Genomic DNA, 22,003 nt, shown 5'->3' with positions numbered 1-22,003 from the left:
CATATCCAGGTAACCTGGCCCAGGACAGTGACACTCCCCAGCCCCACAGAAGGCCCCACGAACTGTAGCAGCAAAGTGACAAAATTGAACTGAACAGTTAAGGTCACAGTGACCTTAATTTTTGCACCTTATTTGATTTCTTAAAACACATTTGAAATGATTTTCTGTGCTAACACCAGTGACAGCTATTTTGAGAAGGCAGGGGAGGAGCAGAGAACACAGCTTTATAATTACCACAATCCTGTGAGGACCAATGAACCTCCCGTAAGCATTCTCATAGACGACCTTTTTCTCCCGGAGAGCTACCCGGTAGCCCCAGTTCAGCGAGCCGATGTGATTCTGCACAGATTCTGTCATTTTCTCCCAGTCATGCTTCACTGCGTGAGAAGAGAGAACGCTCAGTCCTTCACACTGCCTGATGAGTTAGCTCTTCAGTCACTCTCACCCGGAGCTGGGCAGTTCTGACCCAGAAGGAGGAGTTCTCTTGGAGCACAAACACCACTTTCTCATGCCCAGGATTCAAAACCACAACACAAATTCTTCCCTCCTTTACCAAGGAGCGAGCTGGTAGTTGACTTTGGATTATAAACACTGATCTGTGGGGCACAGGGTGCCATTATAACTGCAACTGCAACAAAGTCAAAGGCTCTGCTCTAGCCCGGTGCGGGTTACTACACCGTAACTGGGCATGCTCAGTGTGGGCAGACTGTGGTACCACGGGCCTGACATCACTTTGGTCAATGAACTTTTACTGAAATACAGCCAAATTCATTTGCATGTCCTCTGAAGCTGGTTTTACAATATGAAAACAGAGCAGAGCGATTCCACAGAAACTGTATGTCAGGCCCCAGCGCCTCAAACACTTGCTGGCTCCTTATTCAGAGAAACTCATTGTCCCCAAACCCTTACCTGGAAAAAAGAAAAATGTCTGTTCTATAACTAAATCAATCCTTAGAGTCACGACAGTACACACTACATTTCAAAATTAAAAGTGATAGAAAAAAAAGGTAATCTTTTTGTGACAGCACATGTCTACAGCAGCACTTAGGTGTGTGCTCCAGGCCAGTGTAGACTAGAGAGAGACACTTCAGTCTCAGTAGCAATGCGTCTAATCCCAGCCCTTGGGAGGCAGAGGCAGGTGGAGCTCTGTGTTTGAGGCCAGCCTGGTCTACAGAGCGAATTCCAGGACAGCCAGGGCTACACAGAGAAACCTTGTCTTACCCACCCTACCTCCCCACCCCCCAAAAAAAACAACTGCTACCACCAACATCTACCTTTAGTCACTGGTTAATCACTGTTACTAACAACTTGAAGAAAACAGGACACAGATCAAATACACTCAGGAGAGGCAGGAAGAAGACAAGTCCCAGGGAGATTATGGCGGAAGAGGAAACAACACAAAGTTTCTCTCATGAAAATGAAGCTTCTAACACGCTGATCAAGGAGCTGGCCACTGAGCACGGGATGGAACCAGGCTCATGATCCTTAGGTCTGTGTCCTGAATTAGCAGGACTGCACAATAGTTGGCCTGTGGCTTTGTAGAGAATAAACTACAGGCACTTGGTGCACACATCAGGAAACGTTACAACTTTTAAATGAGAAGCTCACTTTAGGGGCTGTGGAGCCAAGGTGCCGGGGGCAGGGCTGCTGGAGGGAGCCTGGAAAAGCCTACCTGGCTGGCCTCTGCTCACCAGAAGAGCAGAACTCACTGTCCACCAGGAACGGAAAAGGACAGTACACACCCTGCCCCACATGCCAATCACCTATAGTAGTTACCAATATTTTACCAATAACTATTCCTATGTGGGTTGAGTTTGGTTTTGATTGCTTTATTTCAAACTAAAGCACTGTATTGTAAGTAAATCAGTGGATGGCGGACTTGTCACAATGCTAGCAAGTGACGAGAGGCAAGCCTGACATCCAGGTAAGTCACTCTAGTCAGAGTGGTGCAGTTGTCAGGTAATGCCCCAAAGCCAAGGATTCGAACTCATGTGCAATACATTCGACTCAATATTGCCCACGGCCCTGAGTGCGGGTCACAACTCCCTGTGAGCTCAAGAAGCGTTTCTCAAACCGGACAATTGGTAGCCCTGGGGCTGATCCGGGCTGACTAGGGATAGGCAGGCCTCGTCTAGGTCCAGGTATGTAGACTGTACACTGCCAAGACCACACAGCTTTGGAGCCCCTCCTCTTCCCCCACACCTGTGTCTTCGACTTTCCAGCCATAGTTGCGCGAGTCTTTCAGAGCTTGTCCGAGCAAAGCTGCCTGGTGCATCAGCTTTTTAGGTATGCAACCCACGTTCACACACGTTCCTCCGAGACCTGCAACAACAGAGAGGTCAGTTCACAGCCCACTGCAGGGCCTTCAAAGAAGCCGAAGAGTATTAAGATATAATGAAACGACGATGACATCATCATCATCATCATCACCATCACCACCATCACCATTATTAGTCTAATGTAGCAAGCGCCATAGCGTTTCTAAAGTCACGGAGCCTAATGTATAGAGCAAAGTAGTCACTCTGAAACAGACACATTTCCACAACTTCTATAACTTCCTCCAGATTCAGAAATGACCAACAGTGATGCAAAAATCGAAATTGTACTATGTGCAGAAGAACCCTATACCTGCTACTGGATCTCCATGCAGAAACGATGCAGAAAGAGGTTGCTATACTAAGCGTAGTTAGATACAGGTCTGAAAATATGTATAAAATCTGATGTTTATGTGAATTTTGGAGGAAGCAGCCTATAGTTTTCCCTGACTCTCCAAGGAATTCCCATGTTACAACTCCTCTCTCCCGAAATAGTAATCGCTAAGACCATCGAGATCACTGCTTTCTATTAGAACGAAACTCAGGCAGGGAGGAGGGAGGTGGCTCCGGAGCTCAAGGCCTGTCCTCTGAAAATATCAGCGTCACCATGAAGTCCAAACTCCACAGGTCAGGGACTGAACGCAGCACCGGGAACAGAGAGTGACAATTAGTCACTTGAGGATACGTGAGCTCACAGACTGCGCTACAGTCTTATCTGGCTGGACTGCCACCACCTAGCTAATGTGAGCAGCGAATGCTCTTTATAAAAATGCACTAATAATCATTTCTCTTGCCTCTGACTCCTCACAGGCCCTCATTATCTGCCTTCACTGGTCCAAAGTCCTCACCGTGGCCTGTAAAGTACTGTACAGTCTGACCTGCCTCTCTCTCCACTTTTACTTTTTGGCACACCCAGCTCTGACGACCGAGCTCTACAACAGAGGACTCTTACAGCCTCGCCTTGGGGCCTGAGTCTACTCTGTGGTCACGCTAGCAAATACTGCCTACAAGGTCTGCTTCAGCCTTTAGCACGTCTGCACTATTCTCTCCTGCAGCGCCTCTAGTGGTCATCTCTTCAGAAACCCTGCCTTAGAACTCTGTAGAGCTAAAGCCCTCCTTTACCCAGGAGGTCCCTCTTTCTGTACCACTCACCACCATGAGCCAAGTTCTTCTGTTTCCCACTAAAGCGTACATTTCACAGGGGCAGGAACGTCTTCCACTGAGTTCACTGCCTCAGCCCCACGCTCCTGGCTCACACGTCATTGATACACAGTCAATGAATGAGCAGGCAACACGCAAGTCAGCAGGACTCAGATGACCACTGCTGCCCTCCTTAACGATCTGAATGCTGGGGAATTCGAAGAAAGCTTCAACTCTCCTGGATAACAGATTATGTATGCAAAGGGCCCCTGGAAGTCAGCTTGCGGTCAAGGGTTCTGCCGAACCTAAGTCTACAGCACTTAACTGGATCCCTTTAACTCGGTTCACGTGGGAGAGCTGGGCTTTGTCGTTTTTAAGTCAGCTTTTTGGAGCCATCGGCATCACCAGCAGGGGAAAGCACTCGTGCAGGATCTCAAAAACTCACCCCATCTGGTCCCAAGAGGAGTCGGTGTGACAAAATCCAAGACCAGCACTTTCTTCTCAAATTTGGCTGCCTCCTGGGAAACAAAGTACTCAAATGAGCCAACAAGAGAGTGGAAAAGAGGGCTAGCACCCACACTATTTTTATTATGCTCGAAAGCCTGAGGTACAGCCAATCACAGATCGAAGTCTGGGAACCTCACACACTGTATTGATTAGCTCAGCTCTAGGGCAAAAGCCAAAACACTGACAGCATCAACGATTACCAGATTACAGCTGCAAAACGGTTTCCAACAGCTGGCCAGCCCTGGCTAACTCCCGCATGGTTCCCCTTAAACATCAACAGACACAGCACAAACCTGAACACTTTTTTTTTCATGTCCAGGCAAGTGACTGACAGCCTGAGTGTCTTACCCTGTACCCTGTGAGGCGACATATTTAAAGGAACTTCTGAGTTTAACCTCATATCTATATTGGGGGGGGGGTGTTTTCTTTTTCTGAAATTGTCTTTCTTGTAGAGACTATTTCTTTCTCACAGAGGAAGCGTGGTATACTGGCCACTGGACCTGCAAAGGTTACTGGCGAGCAAGGACAGAGGCTGTGTGTCCTTCAAGCATGCCACTGAGACAGTGACCCGCCGGGTGCTACTGCGGAGACAACTGGGAGACTTCACAAGGCCACCTTCACCGGCTGATGGAGGCCAAAACTTAAAGGAATGTAGCCACCTTCTCCTTTGTAAAGGTCGTGCTGGAAAGGCTGGCAGGCCTGAGGGCCATTCACACAAAGTATGCCCTAAATCGCTGGGCTCTGAACTTTTACATGAAAAGGAAACACTTCAGCCTGGAAAAGTGACTTACAGAGCTGTGTCCTTGTACTCCCTGTCAAAGTTAACAGAATAAACACACAAGCCTGGATGGACAAACGCGGAAAATGCAGATAGCTGCCTGGGGAGAGGGTACTGCACCCTGATGTAACCAGCACATAGTCTTGCCTTAGCTGCTGCCAGTCCTCCCGAGCCTCCTCCAATGATGATCAGGTCGAAGTCATAGGACCCAGGGGGATCTTTGGAGCCATTCATTGTTGGCAGCTTTTGAAGTTGGCCTTTTTTGTTCGGCTGCAGGGAAAACAACAGAAATGAAAAGAATGTAACTGAAGAGCAGCAATGCCCGAAACACTGGGCCACCTTTCTTTCAAGGCAATCAAAGGCCACGAGGAAATCAAAGGGGAAATGTAGACCTCCACTTCAGCTGTGTGCGGAAACACCCAGGCTCGCTGAAGGCAAACCAGTACTGCTTCACATCTAGGCCATTATCAAAGAGAACCGCATCCCAGCATCTCTTCCCGTGCCTGCTCCCCACTCGCAAGTGTTAGACATTCTACACAGACAGCCCATCCAAACTGACCTACAGCTAACCTAAGTTTGATAACGCTCTCTCTCCCAGAATTTAGTATTTAACAGGCCCGTATTAATTATACATAATGAAAAAAAAATATACATAACAATTTTCACTGTGATATTTTCATACTGACCACCCAGGAACTTTTTCCCCCTTACCTGATTTTTTAAATCTGTCTGTCTGTCTATCTACAGGGAGGGACACCTGCCATAGCATGGTTGTACAAATCAGAGGGAAAGTGCGGAGTCAGTTTATCACCTTGGTAACAGGCACCTTTGTCTGCTGAGCCATCTCACCAGCTCCCCTTCCGAGAGTTTTTAAACTTAGGTTTTTAAGTCAGGTTTCCCTTACTTTGAGGAAAATAAACCACAGAAACACAGAACTTCTACTGAAATTCTCCCAGTTGCACAACGTGAGGCTATTAGATTGAACTGTTCGGCGTGGCTTTAATAGTGTCAGCAATACAATTTAGCAATCACCTTTACCTTGTCAAAGACAGATCAGTGGGCTAAGTCGTAAACTAAGGAGGAGTCTGGTTAACACAACAAACACAATAACGTTAAGACAGCAGTTATACAGTTGGCTGAGTAATCAAGACTTTATTACACTGTGTAGTTGAAAGGCAAAATCTAAAATCACAGAAAAATCACCAACCAGTATTGATCTACAGGTAAACTTAGAAGTCTATGCCTCTACAAGGTACCTTATAGGTCTGGGGGGTTTGTTTTTGAGACGGGGTCTTACTATGAAGCTTTGGCTGACCTGGAACCCAGTATATAGACCTGGCTCTGCCTCCCAAACACAGGAACTAAAGGTATGAGCCACCAGATTCAACTTCAAACCCATATATGTACTGTACCCAGCCCTTGCAAGAGATTTTAAACAGGCAGGACAAATGGGATTCTCTATATAGCTAGCTACAGTCTACACTGGGTTGGAGCACTGTTTTAGCATTACACGTATTGTTACTTTATAATAAAGCCCTGGGCTAATGAGGGTGACAGAAAAGTTAGCAAGCACAGTAAAAAGATTTTTTTAAATCCAGCTTTACCTTTAAAATCTAAAAAGCCATGAACTTACCAGCTCAGATTGCGTATTTTTTTCCTGCCTACTATCAGGTGTGGAGGGTGGAGGGCAGATACAGGGGTCAGTAGGACAGGGCGTCTGGGATGAGGAGGGGAGTGTCTTGGAGGGACGTGAAGCAGGAAGCACAGCCCCACGAGGGCCCCTCAGCAGCACACGAGGCACATGTGGTGGCCGGGGGACTGGAGGGAGAAAACCTGGAAACCAGCAACAGTTGGGGCAAGTGGGTGCCACCCAGACAGTCTGCACAAAGGTTCTACCTCGAGAAGCTGGGAAGTACAGCCAGCAGTCATCAACTGGCATGGTGACCAGGGCTTCTCCTTCAATGCAGGGCACTGTGGGGGGAAACAAGCTGGTAGTAACAGCCACTCAGATCGCAGGAGTAGGTAAAAATAGTCAGATAACCAGTGTGACTCTTCCCTAGGGAGTGGCCAAGAGCATGAAAGCTGTTGGTTTTAAAGGGTAAACAAAAAAACTTAAACAGATGTTGTTAAAATAACAACCACCACCACCACCACGAGGCTGAGGCAGTAAATCAGCTGCTGAGCTTGCTGTTCTTGCAGACTCTGGTTCCCAAACACCAGCATTATCATGCATGCATATACACCTCCTTTAAATAAGGGGCACAGGTATGGCTCAATGGTAAAAAAACAAAAAAAACAAAAAAAACCACTAGCTACTATTCCAGAGGACCCCAGTTCAATTCCCAAGCACCCACACAGATGCTCATCATTGCCTAAAACTCGAAAGTCACTGGGCACACAAGCGGTAGAGACCCACATGCAGACAAACACCCATACACGAGGTAAAAATAACTGGTCGCACTTGTGTGCTTTTCTTCACACGGCGGACAGAAGCATAGAAACACAGGCACAAAAATCAATCCTCGCCTGCATCCCAGAACCATGGCTGAGCATAAGCTGTGCCCCATCTTGCTGCCCACGGTTGCTTGCATCAGAGCACAGTGGCACACAGACAGACAGACAGACAGACAGACAGACCCACAGCATTCTGGATGTCAGGAGTGAGTGGATCTGAACTCATTCTTTGGAGACAGATCAATGTCAGCAAGCAGAGGCATATCTAGCCTAAAGTAAGCTGTCTGAAGACATTGGATGCAAAAGATCTTCGATGGAGAACTCTGAAGTTGCCACAAATATTTTTATTCGCTCAGAAGAAAAGAATCAGAGGGCTATAGGCTGGTGGTTACACAACTAGACTAAGCATTTGTTCTTTGAGGAAAAAGCTATTTTAGAAATCTTCAACTTCAGTGACCTCAATGGACAACAAAGGAACCACATTTGAAAGCCCAGAAGTAAAAATTTACTGACTTAAAAGATGAACTGTTATCATCTCAAATTCCTTTTAAGTGCATGTTCTTAGGGCAGATGGGGACACAGGAGAACAATACAAACCTCTTGCCCCTGGAGCCAGCCTTTTGTTACACCTAAGCAGACAAGTGAGAACAGGTGCACCCCCAGCACCCCCACATCCTAAAGGGCCACGCACGCCGTCTCTCAAAGGTTTCCAGTGCTCTTTCACCAAATTCTGAACGTGGATTGAACATGGACTTTTACAGTTCAAGCATAAAGTCAAATTGCATCAGCCAGTTTTTAACAACCAAAGGGTCCTGAATCTTTGAGGTGTAATTGGCAAGATGTGGGCATCTGAAGCATTTGGCTGAGCCTAGAACTGATCAAAAAAGGAGGCGGGGTTGTCTTTTCACTTCCACACACACACACAAGCAGGTACATACATGTGTACACACATTCACATACATCACACTCGCATCTTTCTACATTTAATCTCTTTCTCTTTCTGATATAGATATCATACCTAGTAACTACACTTAATCCCATCCTGTTGTCTCAGGTGTCGAGTGTTCTATGTGCATATGTATGTACTGCATGTGCACATGTATGTACTGCATGTGCACATGTATGTACTGCATGTGTGCCTGTTGCCATCAGAAGATGCTTTCGGACACAGCCAACGTGTGGTTACCGAGCTGAGTACAACATGAGTACTGGGAACTAAAATCAGGTCCTCTGCAAGAGCAGCAAGACTCTGGAAGCAGCTTTTCTCCAAGTCTCTAGAGTAAACTGAAGAGGAAGGTGGAAGAGAAGCCACCACAGGTTAGGGGAACTCAAGAGAGCATGGCTCCAAGGGCTGGCCAATTGAGTTAAGAGCAGCTCAGATAAAACAAAGTAATAACTAGGGGTTATTGATAGGAAAGTACATTCTAATAGCACAGAGGGTAGGTATCTATCTGCCCAGCTCTTGTGCTGTTTAAGGCTCGCTGTAAATATAAAGATTGTGTGTCTTTTATCTGGGCACTGAATGATCAGGGCAGGGTAGGAATTCCAGATTGGGATTAAAACCTTCTACAGCAGGAGGGGTTTTCACTTGGTAAACCAACAACTGAGGTTTCCAGGTTAGGGCTGATATGGATCATAAAAGGTCCTTTTTAACTCAATAAAGTTCTAACTTTAAAACAAAGTCCATAAGATCCCCCACTACTTTTACCAAATCTTCTCATTTTAAGGTGTTGACAAGCAGATCTGCAATGTGGTTATTTTCTACAACTCAACTCATCTATGGCTCAATTCTCTTTCCAAAGGGCATCCCTTGGAAACCCCAGGGCGCTGCTGAGCTGCCAGAAGTAGGAGCAGCGAGGCCAAAGGATGCTCCTTCATCCTGAAGGGTGGCCAGGGCTGGGAAAGGTTTAGCTCTTCTTCATGTGAGGAAAGGGGTTTGGGGCTTTTTCCTGAATTCTCTATGCATTGCTGGTGTAATGAACTTTCTCCACACAAAGATCCCGGTATCATTTAGACTTTGGATTTCCCTCCTCTGAACCACTACAGACTTGGTAGGAAAGCTTACTATAAGCAGAACAAAACCACCACTAGCCACATGAGCGGCAGCACCTTTCCACCAACAAAGACTTACATTCGTAAGACTCACATTCAGGGCATGTCCACTGGCTCTTCTGGAATTATTTTCATAAACCAAATATTCTACATTGACCATCAGATAATTTGCACGCACAGAGAAACCCCACTCAGGTTGGGGACAGAAGCTAACGCAGGACTCATGCTAAGAAAACCCTTAATCGTGGCACCACAACCCCAGTTATCCTGTGATTTACACTCTGAAAACTGCAAGGTATCAAGAGAAAGGAAAATGATACAAACATCTGCAACAGGAGCTCCTGACTTAAAAATACCCAGAGCGCAGCTTCCTCCAATGCAATCTTTCAGAGAAGCAAAAGGCTACAACGCCAGACCAACGACTCAAATCAGCACCTGGTTTCCAACTTAGGCCCACAAGAAACTGGACACCTGGGCCACAAGCACCAGGGCTGGATGGAGAATTCTCGCTAGATAGGCCAGATACAGAGCAAAACCCCCGGGGCCTTTTGTTTTTTAAAAGCAAGTTTAATTGGGACAATCAGAGTTGTTACATGTTGAAACATCACAGAGGGTCACTCTGCTGGTAAAAATCATGATGACACTGAGTGGTGAAAGATGAGCCGAAGATAAGGCTTGCAACTGGGAGTGATAAATACTGTCTACCTGTGAACACTGGTGAGGTCAGGGAGATTCCCGCCCGCTTCAGAGTCAAGGGTAAATTTTCTATAAATCTGCCCAGCCTCGTGTCGAGACTTGTCTCAGTTGCACAGACTTGACCTTGTTTTTTTCTTCCCTAGAATGCCTTCTCACCCAGTGTGGTGGGAGGCAGAGGCAGGTGCAGGCAGATCACTGTGATTTCCAGGACAGCCAGGGTTCCATGGGGAGACCCTGTCTCAAAACCAACCCAGGATGCCTTCCCTATTGTCTAACTTGGACCTACCTTTCAAGACTTAGTTGCTTCAGTCTTACAGTACACACACACTTTTATTAAATTCATTTATCAAAAACAAAGTTCAGAATACAGAGATCCACTTTTTGAAAGGAAGCCCGTCACCTGGACTTGTGAGTCTGAATACTACCGACTTTTCTTGTCTTGTTCTCACTCTTGCCCCAACCTGGTGAAAAGCCCCCTTGCCCTTAGTTTGCAGTGTCGGAAAAAACAACTCAGTATCACAGTGAGTCCTGGTTTTTGTGTTTAGCACGTTGGCTAATTAATACTTTCTAAGAAACCCAGGAGATTACTGAGAGTGTCATATGGATTTCAAAAAAACTTTCCCATAAGCATGATAGTGAACTTTTAAGATTACAACCTTATTAGATTATCAAGTAAAATACACTGCACAGTAGACAATTTCATTTGTTCTTGAAAATACTTTACTAGAGTTTGTGCTCTGTTTAGATTCCATTTTGCAATGTTAGCTCAAGATATGCTATGAATAAAACTCTTTAATATGAGTTTTTGATCATAGCCTCTGAAATTTCAAAAGTGGAGACAATATTTTTCCAGTCCTGTAAACTCAAAGATATAACGCCTTGTTTCCTGCAGTACAAATAGGAATCACTTTCTTCATCCACCTGGCTCACATTAGTTGGCTCTAGAATTGGCAGCCTGTCTTGGTCAAGCCTTATTCTTGCAAAGCCATCCCTAATAATAAAAGACACATAGAAGATATTCTCCACAGTGCGAGAGAATGAGTTTGGATCAATCACAAACTCAAAGTATGACACTGGAGTATCGGGGTACTTTTGAAAGTAGGTTTGCAGCAATCCCAAGATTCTCTCAACTTCTTTTTCTGTCGTCTCCTGATTAGCATGCACATCCAGCCTCTTCAACTTTGTAGGCATATCTCCACTTCCTTCCATTTTGCAAGCTCTTTTGTGATATCCAAGCCGGGGCTTTCGTGCAGAACGTTCTGCCTTAAATGACCCAAAAATGAAGTGGAACGTTTCGGCTCTCAGCATCCAGGAGGTTGCTTCCTCGTGCAACAAGACCCAAAAGGAAAGAACTATGCTATCATCGCAGTCGCCAAATTCCTTACACTCCTCTTCCACCCAATTGAAGCCCACAAACACCAGCAGCAAATCGCAGAAGGCAATGGGATTAAAAAAGTTCATATCGGTGTTTAGCTGCTTCGCCTTCTCTTTACCCAGATCAGAGGCCAAAACCAGGAACTGGGCATCGAGGGCTGCCTCTCTGGTTCTGCTCACTCCGTCAAACAGCACATTGGCTTCCTCCAGGGCCTCACTCAGAGAGTCGCTGGCCGTGTTCACAATGTCCTCGCGGTTCTGCTGCACGGTGTAGATGAGCTGCCGGTACTGCCTGCGGATTTTGCGGCACTTCTCTCGATCCACCGCCAGCTCCAGGAGGTCTGGGTGCATGCAGGGGGGCTTGGGGTTCGGGTCATCAGAGCTACTGTCTGAGCCTTCCTCCTCATCATCTTCTTCCTCCTTTTCTTCCTTCTTCACTGCCTCTTCCTCCTCCTGCTTCACCAGGTGCTGCCATGCCAGGCTCCGGACCAGCTCCCCTCTTTTCTCTTTGCCTCCAAAAAGGGAACATTTTTCTTTATACATGGTGGTGGTGCGCAGGTAACAGCTCTCCACCGACTACTACCAACCGAAGCGATGCGCTTTCCGTTGGAACAGAGCCTCCTGCCCATGCGCAAGCGACCCCGCCCCCCAGCTCACAGAGACCACACCTCCAGCCCAGGCTCCTGCAGAAGCTGGGTGTTCTTTTTCTGCTTAGTGGGAAGTACATGCTAATTCACACCGTGAAGGATGCTTCTTGCCCCCCACCCCCCTTACACAAAAGGGCGATCTTAGGAGTGTCTCCACTCAAGGGTGGAAGAACAGTGGGCAGGCAGGATTTTGCAGGGGAAGCCTGCCAAAGGCTAAATGCTTTCATACACTACAGAGGGGGTTAACAAGATGAGCCAACTATGAAGATTTTTAGTACCATCTCGTACCATCTGTGTTATCACCTACTGGGTGAATAATATGATTTGGGAACCACACACTAGCTCACCAGTGACCCATGGCACAATTAAGTGGCTGGAGTTATCAGTGCACAGCGACTTAACAATGTGAGGAGTGTTTTGTTTCTAAGTTCAACAAGCGCATACCCAACTCTCACCACAGAAAGCTTGACTGTGGGGGGGGGGCGTGGGGGGGCACACTCGTCAGTGACGGAGTTCAGTACCCCATGGGGTAGCTCACAATCACTGCCTGCCTGTAACTCCAGTTCCAACACTTCCTTCTAGCCTCCACTGGCAATCATGTGTGCATGCACATACTTTTAAAAATAAACCTTCAAAAAGACGAACCACTCGACGTGAGTGAAAGAATCAACTCCACAAACTTGTCCTCTGACTCCACACATGGACCATGGTACTCGTGTCTACACATATGCTGTCTTTTAAACTTGACATACAGACCAGGGTACTCATGCCTAAACATACATCATACATATATCACAATACTGATTTTTAATTTTTTTAAACGGGCTGAAGGGGCTGGAGACATGGTTCAGAGGTTAAGAACACTTGCAGGCTCACAACTTTCTTTAACTCCACCTCAAGGAATCCAACCTAAAAATGGGCTGGAAGAAAAGCCTGTGTCCCAGTCTTTATCTACTTAGTATTAACTTAGTTAGATGGGTGCTAAACCTGTAAGCCACCACTGTCCCTCATTTATAAGATGGGAATTATAACATATAGAATAAAAATTATATAATCAGTGGTTTTAACTACCGATTACGTACTTACTATGTTCTTTTATATACAAAGCAATGATTTTTTTCATTGTTTTAGGTTTTAGGAAAAGAAAAATATTTTTAGGTTGAGGATGTACATACAGGCCTCTGTACTCAACCCGCACATATCCACATTTAAATGTACACATCTTTAAATGAAAAAAAAAGGCTTCTGTAATTTCCATATACTTGAGTTTCCTCATTTGCAAAATCGGTCTCCTGCGGATTCCACTCTATCTTAAAAACTATTATTGATCCTTTTTTTTTTTTTGGCTTTTCCAGATAGGGTTTTTTTTTGTGTAGTAGTCCTGGCTGTCCTGGAACTCACTCTGTAGACCAGGCTAGCCTCCAAAGCAGAAATTCACCTGCCTCTGCCTCCTGAGTGCTGGGATTAAAGGCGTGCACCACCACTGCCCACTGTCCAGCTCCTTTTTTTTTTTTTTCTTTTTTCTTTTGGCATATATGGTGGCTTATATGGGTATGGCCCCCATATGTATGCTTGGCCCATAGGGAGTGGCACTATTAGGAGGTTTGGCATTGTGGAAGGAAGTGTGTCACTGTGGGGGCAGGCTTTGAAGTTTCCTATGCTCAAGCTATGCCCAGTGTGGCACACAGTCTCCTTCTGCTGCCTGCAGATCAAGATGTAGAACTCTGGGCTCCTTCAGCACCGCGTCTGCCTGGACACTGCCATTCTTCCCACCATGATGATAATGGACTGAACCTCTGAAACTGCAAGCCAGCCCCAATTAAATGCTTTTCTTTCTAAGTAAGACTTTTTGCCATGGTCATGTTGTCCCTTCACAGCAAGGCAACCCTAACTAAGACAGCATACATAGTAGTGTTGTGGATTGAGCCCAGGGCCATGGCAAGCCAGGCAACCCCTCTATATACCACTCAGCTTACCCCTAAGTCCTAACAAAAGTATTTTAAAATGTGTATATTATCATACAGATCTGTGTCAGAGATAACAGGGTAAGGCCTAGCCTAGTGCTGACAGCACAGTTGCATGATTAACTGAAGTGGCCTCTTTCTTTCTGACAAAGGCTCACCTGCACTGCATGCCAAGCTAAAGGCACTATGACTATCAGATGTAAAATTCTAAGTTGTTTCCCAACGTGCTAATCGGAACCAGTTCTGAGCAGCTCAGAGTTTCATGTCTGACCACCCACCTTCAATGAAACCAGAACCTTCAAAGTTAACTCCCTTAAGTGGATCTTTATGTCCCGGCCACTTCATGAATATTACCACTTCATGAATATTACGGAATGAGGAGACGAATGAAGTGCTAATCTATGGAATGCATATGAAGAGCCAAAGGACAAATGAGAGATGGATAAGCATCTGATGTGGTAGGCACAGGGGAATGAAGTCTCATCCAGTAAGCTTCAAATGAATGGCCGTCCACTCCAGGCCAGCAGTATGCTAGGAAGAGTGGGATTTGCATGGGCTCCATCCTGACTCACAAGCACAAGAATCAGAGCAGGAGCAGGCGTGTCTCAGTAGTCAGCAGAGCAGTGTGCGGGGCAGATAGTGAGCTCTGCAGGCAGGTGCTCTGGCACACAGCCCTGCCTCTGCCTGGTAGCCAGCTGTGTACTCCGCTAACTATGGAGGTCTTCATGTTTTTACCTGCAATACTGGATGACACCATATCCTTCACCAGGCAGTTGTGAGAACTTAGAGTCCAGCACACAAACAGCTGTTACTGTCAGTACAAGGCATTTCCAGTTAGCTCCGGTTACTAGCATTCCCTTGAGAACACGGGCATATAAAGTAAGCCTACTTTTCCACCTTCATAAGCAAGCCAGAAAATTATCTCTGACAGGATTCCTCCTCTTCCAGAAGGAAGGATTTGTAGGGTTGCGGTGGGAACTACACAAGTTAGTTGGCCAAACAATGCATTTCTCTAAATAAGTGCTCACCTGGAAAGGTGGGTCTGGACAGGAACTGAAGGACCCCAGCAGAGCAGGGAAATCTAAGGAACTGAAGGTGTAACTACTCCACTCCCAGGAGCTTACAGCAGCTTGGGAGTAGAGATGATGTAAAAGAAAACCAGGCTGGCCCTGACCCAAGAAGGCTCATGACAAAGAACTGAAAAGTGAGCCCTTTATCTTGGAAGCAGTCCAGGCAGCAAGAAGCAGGCATGAGGAAGACGGCCCTGGGCAGGGAGGGAGGGAGAGAGAGTTCAGGGTGGGAGGTGTGAGAAGGCTTGAAGTGATATAGGCAAGATGAAATGAGCATCCTTCTCTGATGGCTATCGCTTAGAGGCAGGTTGTGGCTAACCTTACAGGGCGGGCTTGAGACTGCCTGCCCGGAGACTGACCACAACTGGGCTCCATCTGCTTGGATATGAGTCTGCCTCACTGCCTGCCAGTTACCTCTTCTGTTATTGCCTTAAAGGAGCCAAGTCCCATGCAGCCAATTGTTAATCTTATCGCCATTGTACTACTGAAGGCTTAACTAAGGTAGTATTCCAGTGGGTACCTTTCCACTCACTGAGCCTGCTCTTCTCCGTGGCACCAAGAGAGGCACTTACACAGGCAATTTCAGAACTCTGGAACCAGAGCCATGGAAGGAGAGAAAGAGAGTTGTCACTTGACCTTCACATACACACCATGGCACGCACATGCAAGTGCACACACGAGCACATACACACACACACACACACCTGCACACAGATAAATGCAACAAAAAAATTAAAAAAACCTCTGGAAGCCTATAAATTCTGGTCCTTGTAATCTTGACTTAAAGATAAAATAAAATGCCGCCAGGCCTGGTGGCACCCCCCTGTAATCCTAACACTCAAAAAGGCAGAGGCAAGAGATAATTGGTAGTTCCTTGGCCAGCCTAGGCTCCATGGTAAGTTCAAAGCCACTTAAGGTCTACATAGGGAGACTGCTTCCAAAAAAAGAAGAAGAGGAGTAGGAGGAAGAGGAAGAACAAACAAGAAAAAAAAAAAGGACTACCAACGAATATAGTGGTAGGACACCTGCTTATGATCGAGGCCCTGGGTTCCACTCCCAGCATTACCCAATAAAGGCTGATATACCTCTGTGCTAGAGCACTTACCTAGAATGTTTACAGCCCTGTTCAATCCTGGCACTTGCACCAAAAAAAATGTGAAAAAAGAGGGAGAGGAAACATTTATTCAAACTCCCCCCTTAAGAAGTTAGCTGTGGGGGCTGGTGAGATGGCTCAGTGGGTAAGAGCACCCGACTGCTCTTCTGAAGGTCCAGAATTCAAATCCCAGCAACCACATGGTGGCTCACAACCACCCGTAATGAGATCTGATGCCCTCTTCTGGTGTGTCTGAAGACAGCTACAGTGTACTTACATATAATAAATAAATAAATCTTTAAAAAAAAAAAAAAAAGAAGTTAGCTGTGGGTGCTAGCGAGATAGCTCAGCGGATAAGAGCACTGACTGATCTTCCGAAGGTCCTGAGTTCAAATCCCAGCAACCACATGGTGGCTCACAACCACCCATAATGAGATCTGACGCCCTCTTCTGGTGTGTCTGAAATCAGCTACAGTGTACATATGTATAATAATAAATAAAATTTTGGGCTGGAGCAAGCAGGGCCGAGTAGGGGCTGACCAGAGCAAGGGGGATTGACAGGAGGAAGTAGAGGTCCTAAAATTCAATTCCCAACAACCACATGAAGGCTCACAACCATCTGTACAGCTACAGTGTACTCATATATAAAATAAATAAATAAATCTTAAAAAAAAAAAGTCAGCTGTGCCCACTGAGTCCTTCCAAAGATCTCCCTCTCTCATCTCCTATAATGTACTTACTGTGGCTAGCAAGTGGCTCAAGAGTCTGAAGCCAATCAGTCATCTTACCTGTTCTGTCTCTTTCCAGTTTTTGTTTTTTTTAGCACTCATTAAAACCAGGAGAAAGTGGGACACAGAGCAGCTGGTTTACTTAAGCTCTATATATGTAGCAAATAGGAAATACAGGCTACAAACGCCACTCATGGCCCCGAAACTAAAGTCAGAGAAACAGGACAATAAAGTTCATCCCAAAGCTTATAAAGGCTTTTTTTTTTACTCCTACCCCACTGGTGTTAAAAATCACGGGGGTGGGCTGGTGAGATGGCTCAGTGGGTAAGAGCACCCGACTGCTCTTCCAAAGGTCCGGAGTTCAAATCCCAGCAACCACATGGTGGCTCACAACCATCCGTAACAAGATCTGACTCCCTCTTCTGGTGTGTCTGAAGACAGCTACAGTGCACTTACATATAATAAATAAATAAATCTTTAAAAAAAAAATCATGGGGGTGTGGGGGGTTAAGGTTATGGAGAAACAAGTGACTGTAACTTCTCAATATACATTTACAACACAGGCAGAATCCCCACCCCCAAGACCACGGCCAAGTCGTTGTTATTTAACTTGAGAAATGAAGGCCGAAGGGGAGCAAGTGCCTTAACTAAAGGTAAAGCTGTTTAGCTCCCTTAATCAGTTCCCACCCATTTGCTATTCACCTTTGAAACCTACTTCCAGTCCCCATATTCACTCTTCAAAAATGTTTCTGGTAGAAGACTAAATAAAAATACAAAGTAGTTGTTAATGTTCTTCTTAATGACACATACATCTAAGTGTTTTTATGCCTAGCAGGCCTCAGGTTTACTAAGAAAGCAAATGTTCCAGTATATTTTACTTTTGAAAAATCACAGAGGGGCTGGCGAGATGGCTCACTGAGGGAAGGTGCTTGCTACCAAGTGTGGCGACTGGGATTTGATCCCCAGGATCCACATAGGGAAGTTAAGAACAGACTCCACAATGTCCTCCGACTTCAACACACTGCCTGATGTCTCATCATACATTTTTGCAATTCTGCAGGCTGTCACCCCTCCATCGACGGACCGGAAAAAGATGCCCAGCATACTTGCCACAGAAGGGTAGATCTAGATTCCTTTATATCCACTCAATTCTGAGCTAGAGAAAGAAATGACTGACGGGAAACAAATTCAACCCATGGGACTCCTGGTTGTTTCCCAGAGCCTGTGTTTCTTGGTACCCCATGCCTCTGAGAATTAAGAGGAAGGTGATGGGGCGGCCTGATGAGGAAGGGGTAAGTATTTCCTGATGCCTTCTTTGTCAAGACTTCCCCATGCTATTCACCCTGACGCTAAAGAATGTAAGAGGGAAAACCCGAGCAAAGGGCACAAAAGAAGAAATGGCTTGGCTTGGCTCCTCCCGGTTCAGAGATCTGAGCACGTGGGTCGCCAGCCTGCAACGTCCCAGCGCCGGAGATCGGGGAACCAGCGCAGCTCCTACCTTCAGGGCTGGACCATGGCCGCCCTCCGCCAGTCGCACCTTCCGCTGGCTCGCCGCCTCCCGCGGCCTTTCCGCTCGCCCGCGCCGCTGCAAGGCCCCGCCGCCCTCTGTGGCACAAAGCAGAGCGGCAGTGAGCCTTCCTTCGGGCGGGGCTTCCGGGACGCCACGCGCCCTCGGTCACTCTCGCCAGTGGACTCCGACCCTTAAGCAGCTGGGCCAGCAAGACTCCAGGACCCCCAGAACTCAGAAAAGCTCTGCAAGGCGTTAAAAACACCAGCCTCGTGGCCACCTAACAGGAACACTGCGTGGTTTGGTTTTTGATCGCTGCGCCGGGTAAATGCAACACCCAGGGCTTCCTGGAATCTGAAACCGCGGGCAAAACGAGGGTCCACAAAGACGCTCGCTATCCATCCGCTCTGGATGACATCAGAGGAGGATGGTCCTATTTCACAAAGGAATGAACTCGGAAAAGTCTGGGACTATTAAAAATGTAGCCCACAGCTGAATGAGTGGATATATATATATATATATATATATATATATACACGTGTGTGTGTGTGTGTATAGTGTCAGTATGTCATATATAATATACTGACACCAGCACTTAAAAGCATAGTTATTCAGTACTAGTACCAACAGTGAGATATATTTACACATAAAGTGCTATAACATTATATATATAAACATTTAGTCTTCACAATGTACTTTTAGATGCATTACCAAATTACCATGTCCATTTCATAGGTAAGGGAAACCGAGCTACATACTGTCAACCAACTTGGGCAAGTTCGAGCTGCCGGTCAACATTGGAGGAGAGACTCAATCCAGGCAGGATTGTCTCTGATCTGTACTAGTCTGCACCGCCTCCTTCAGTTAGGGAAAGGCTGTGCTGTAGTCCCAGCTGCCGGGTTTAACTGCCTGGGTCAAGAAGGGCAAGCCACTTGGAAACATGCAATCGACAATTCCAAGGAATTTCATGGGGCTTAAGAAGTGGAAACATTTGTAAAGGCATGAAACTCCTTAATGTTATCACGGATCTATATACTTATTCGTCATAGTGTTACATATACTTCAAGATCACTGCTCTACAAAGAAATACCCACTGTCTCTGGTTGCCAGGCATCAGCAGACAAGGGCCAGACCCAAGTCTCATATCCTGAAGCTTGTGACCCGGGCTGTCTTCTGCACCCTTCTAAGAGCTTACCCTAGCTTGTTCCCAGCCTGCTCAGTCACACATTAAACGATCCCCTCCGGGATATTTCCAAAGCACCACCCCGGAGCGATGCTCTCAGGCCCGCCAGCGACCGTCCCGAGCATCCCGGGTCCCCAGCGGTCAGCTCCACGCTGACACTAAGCTTACATGAACAAGGAAGGTGAAACCACCAGCTCTTCTCGCCCCGCGGTGTCGGCGTCCCGCACCTCCCGCGTGGACGCGAGGCCTGACGGAAGCAAACTGAGGATAAAGAGCTGCGGGTTCCTAGTGGCTCCAGGAAGCCACGCCCTGCTCTTAGTAGGCGGGCACGAACTGCCAGTGTCAGAATGACAAAGCAAAAATCCAGTCCCCGCGCAGCCCGGGCAACCTGTGCCTGTTGTCCCCGCAAAGTGAGAGCTCCTAATTGGACGGTACAACATCCTCGCTGCTCGGAACCGCCCCCCCCCCCCCCCCCCCCGACCCAAAGGCCGCGGCTGCTATTCAAAGAATGTTGGGAACCAGAATCGAGTAAGAGTGTGGAGTGAGTAACCCGGCCTCAGCCCTAAGGCGCTGCTATCTACACAAGCTTGCGTTAGTCACATGAGGAACTTTAAAAATATTGACGCCCGGCACCCATACAGACGATCTGATGCCCCTGGCACTGGCTGTGACCCTGCCAAATTGTTGTTTTCTTTAAAAAAAAAAAAAATCCAAAAGTTAATCTAATTGACTGCAAAGGCAGTGACCTAAGGTAATGGATTAGTCAAGTCTGGTGATTCTCTTAAGGAAGTTCCCTGGTTTTTTTAAAGCTATGCCTACTTCATCCTGAGTAACCCTGAGAAGAAATGACTAGTTCCCTTTACAATACTTCCTCCTCGTCCCAATCGGGCTTGGGGGTTCACCTTAAGGAAAACACTTGGCACACCACCACCAGCATCGACCAAAGAAGGCCTTGTCCTTTCATGCCTCCTGCCTCTAGGCTACTAAGAATGCTTGGTGAATGAATGAATTGTCTGACCCACTATGGAAAAAACAAAAAAACAAAAAAACTAGGTGAGAAGGTTGCCAGCCTGAAGCCACGCCTTCTGAGAACTGGCCTCCCCACTTTCCTTCTAGGCTCTTCCAAGGTGAAAGTAAGAAACTTGCATAAACGCACACACAGGCTGCCAGGCTGACCAGATACTTAGCCCACACTGCCCACTGCTCATTTCTTGTGTGTGTGCAAGCAGTGCTTGAACCAGAGCAGCCCCTGATTCGCAAGACTGGCTACAAAGTGTCTAGCTCCAAAGTGTTCAGGGCAAACTTCGTTAAGGACCAAGGGATGGCAAATCTGATTACCCCTGGCTCCCCAGCCAAGCTGTTTGCCGTATTTCAGGCACTCCACATAGGGACAGTCTGTAAAGGAAGGTCATGAACACCCCCTTCTTAAAAATACACACAGTGCAACTTGTTTCAAGAGTATGACAGGGTAGAGAGAGGCTCTTCTATCACCAAGTTACAATAATGTACTAATGCCGTGATTATAGGATTCTAATAGCTTGACCCTGAAAATGTCTTACATGAACTGGTCAGAGAGGGATCACAGTTGAGATTTTTCTTTTTCTTTTTTTAAAGATTTATTTATTTTATGTATTCGAGTACACTGTCACTGTCTTCAGACATGCTAGAAGAAGGTGTCCGGTGGTTGTGAGCCACCATGTGGTTGCTGGGAATTGAACTCAAGACCTCTGGAAGAGCAGTCAGTGTTCTTAACCACTGAGCCACCTCTCCAGCCCCAGCTGAGATTTTTTTTCTAACAGCTTATTAGAAAAGACTACAGTATGCCACTGCAACTCCCCACTGCTCTTAAGATAAGCAGACTATAGCACAAGTGGCTGAAAACAGCTTCCCTGTTGTGAGGAGATGCAGAGAGCTTTACTCTGGTCCAGTTTATAAGAAGTTCCTCCTTACCTTTCCCCATAGCGCAAGGACTGCTCATGGTCTAATCAAACACCTGACTGTGCACGTTCTTATCTTTCTTCCTTGAAAACCAACGTCTACTCTGTCAATCCATTCACTTGAAAAGTCACCTCCTCTGGGTGGGGTTCCCACGGAGGATTAACTGTCCCTCCCTCTCGGTGGTCCCCAAGTACCTACTAATAAATAACTGCATATCTTCTAAATCTATCCAAACGTTTGTACAGCAACCCCCTTGTTTGATTTCTTGTCTCTCCAGAATGCGGTATCATAGCCCAGAAAACAATGGAAAGTCCTTCTGTTTCGGAACTGTCACCTCAGCTAAGGTAGATGATGGCCCTACTGCATCAACAGCATATAATGCACCCCACCTATAGAGAGCGCACTCAGGTACCGTGATCGCTACCCACACTTCATCTCTCTAGGGCGCCTTGAGATCAAGGCGAGGTTTCTCAATGGTCCAGACAAGGCAAGACCCACCCTTGTGTGGAGAGGTTTGTTTGTTTTGTTTTGTCAAAACAGGGTTTCTCTGTATAGCC

At 46.6% G+C, this 22,003-nt stretch overlaps 2 protein-coding genes across 5 annotated transcripts in view; both read right to left on the bottom strand.

Moving 5' to 3' along the window:
• Positions 1 to 22,003, bottom strand: part of Txnrd1 (thioredoxin reductase 1) — a 76,948-nt gene that overhangs the window by 16,892 nt on the left and 38,053 nt on the right. The window contains exons 1-6 of one of the 4 annotated variants that reach the window (XM_021175083.3): positions 19,677 to 19,815; positions 18,317 to 18,423; positions 4,888 to 5,010; positions 3,901 to 3,973; positions 2,203 to 2,322; positions 235 to 377 (exon numbers count right to left, since the gene is read on the bottom strand). In XM_021175083.3, the coding sequence (XP_021030742.2) occupies positions 235 to 377; positions 2,203 to 2,322; positions 3,901 to 3,973; positions 4,888 to 4,974 (423 nt within the window). In that variant the 5' untranslated portion in view covers positions 4,975 to 5,010; positions 18,317 to 18,423; positions 19,677 to 19,815. Of the gene's footprint in view, positions 1 to 234; positions 378 to 2,202; positions 2,323 to 3,900; positions 3,974 to 4,887; positions 5,011 to 6,373; positions 6,722 to 18,316; positions 18,424 to 19,676; positions 19,816 to 22,003 lie in introns of those variants that run through there. The other 3 variants (XM_021175084.3, XM_021175082.3, XM_085843059.1) reach the window with 3 other exon arrangements.
• Eid3 (EP300 interacting inhibitor of differentiation 3) lies at positions 6,681 to 11,987 on the bottom strand. Its single transcript, XM_085843060.1, has one exon. The coding sequence runs from the start codon at positions 11,857 to 11,859 to the stop codon at positions 10,735 to 10,737; it is 1,125 nt and encodes a 374-aa protein (XP_085699186.1). The 5' UTR covers positions 11,860 to 11,987; the 3' UTR covers positions 6,681 to 10,734.

The sequence above is a fragment of the Mus caroli genome, unplaced genomic scaffold (genome assembly GCF_978045245.1).
Source record: "Mus caroli unplaced genomic scaffold, Mus_caroli_1 scaffold_9, whole genome shotgun sequence".
In the NCBI taxonomy this organism is placed as follows: domain Eukaryota; kingdom Metazoa; phylum Chordata; class Mammalia; order Rodentia; family Muridae; genus Mus; species Mus caroli.
This window is presented reverse-complemented; position numbering and strand designations above follow the sequence as displayed.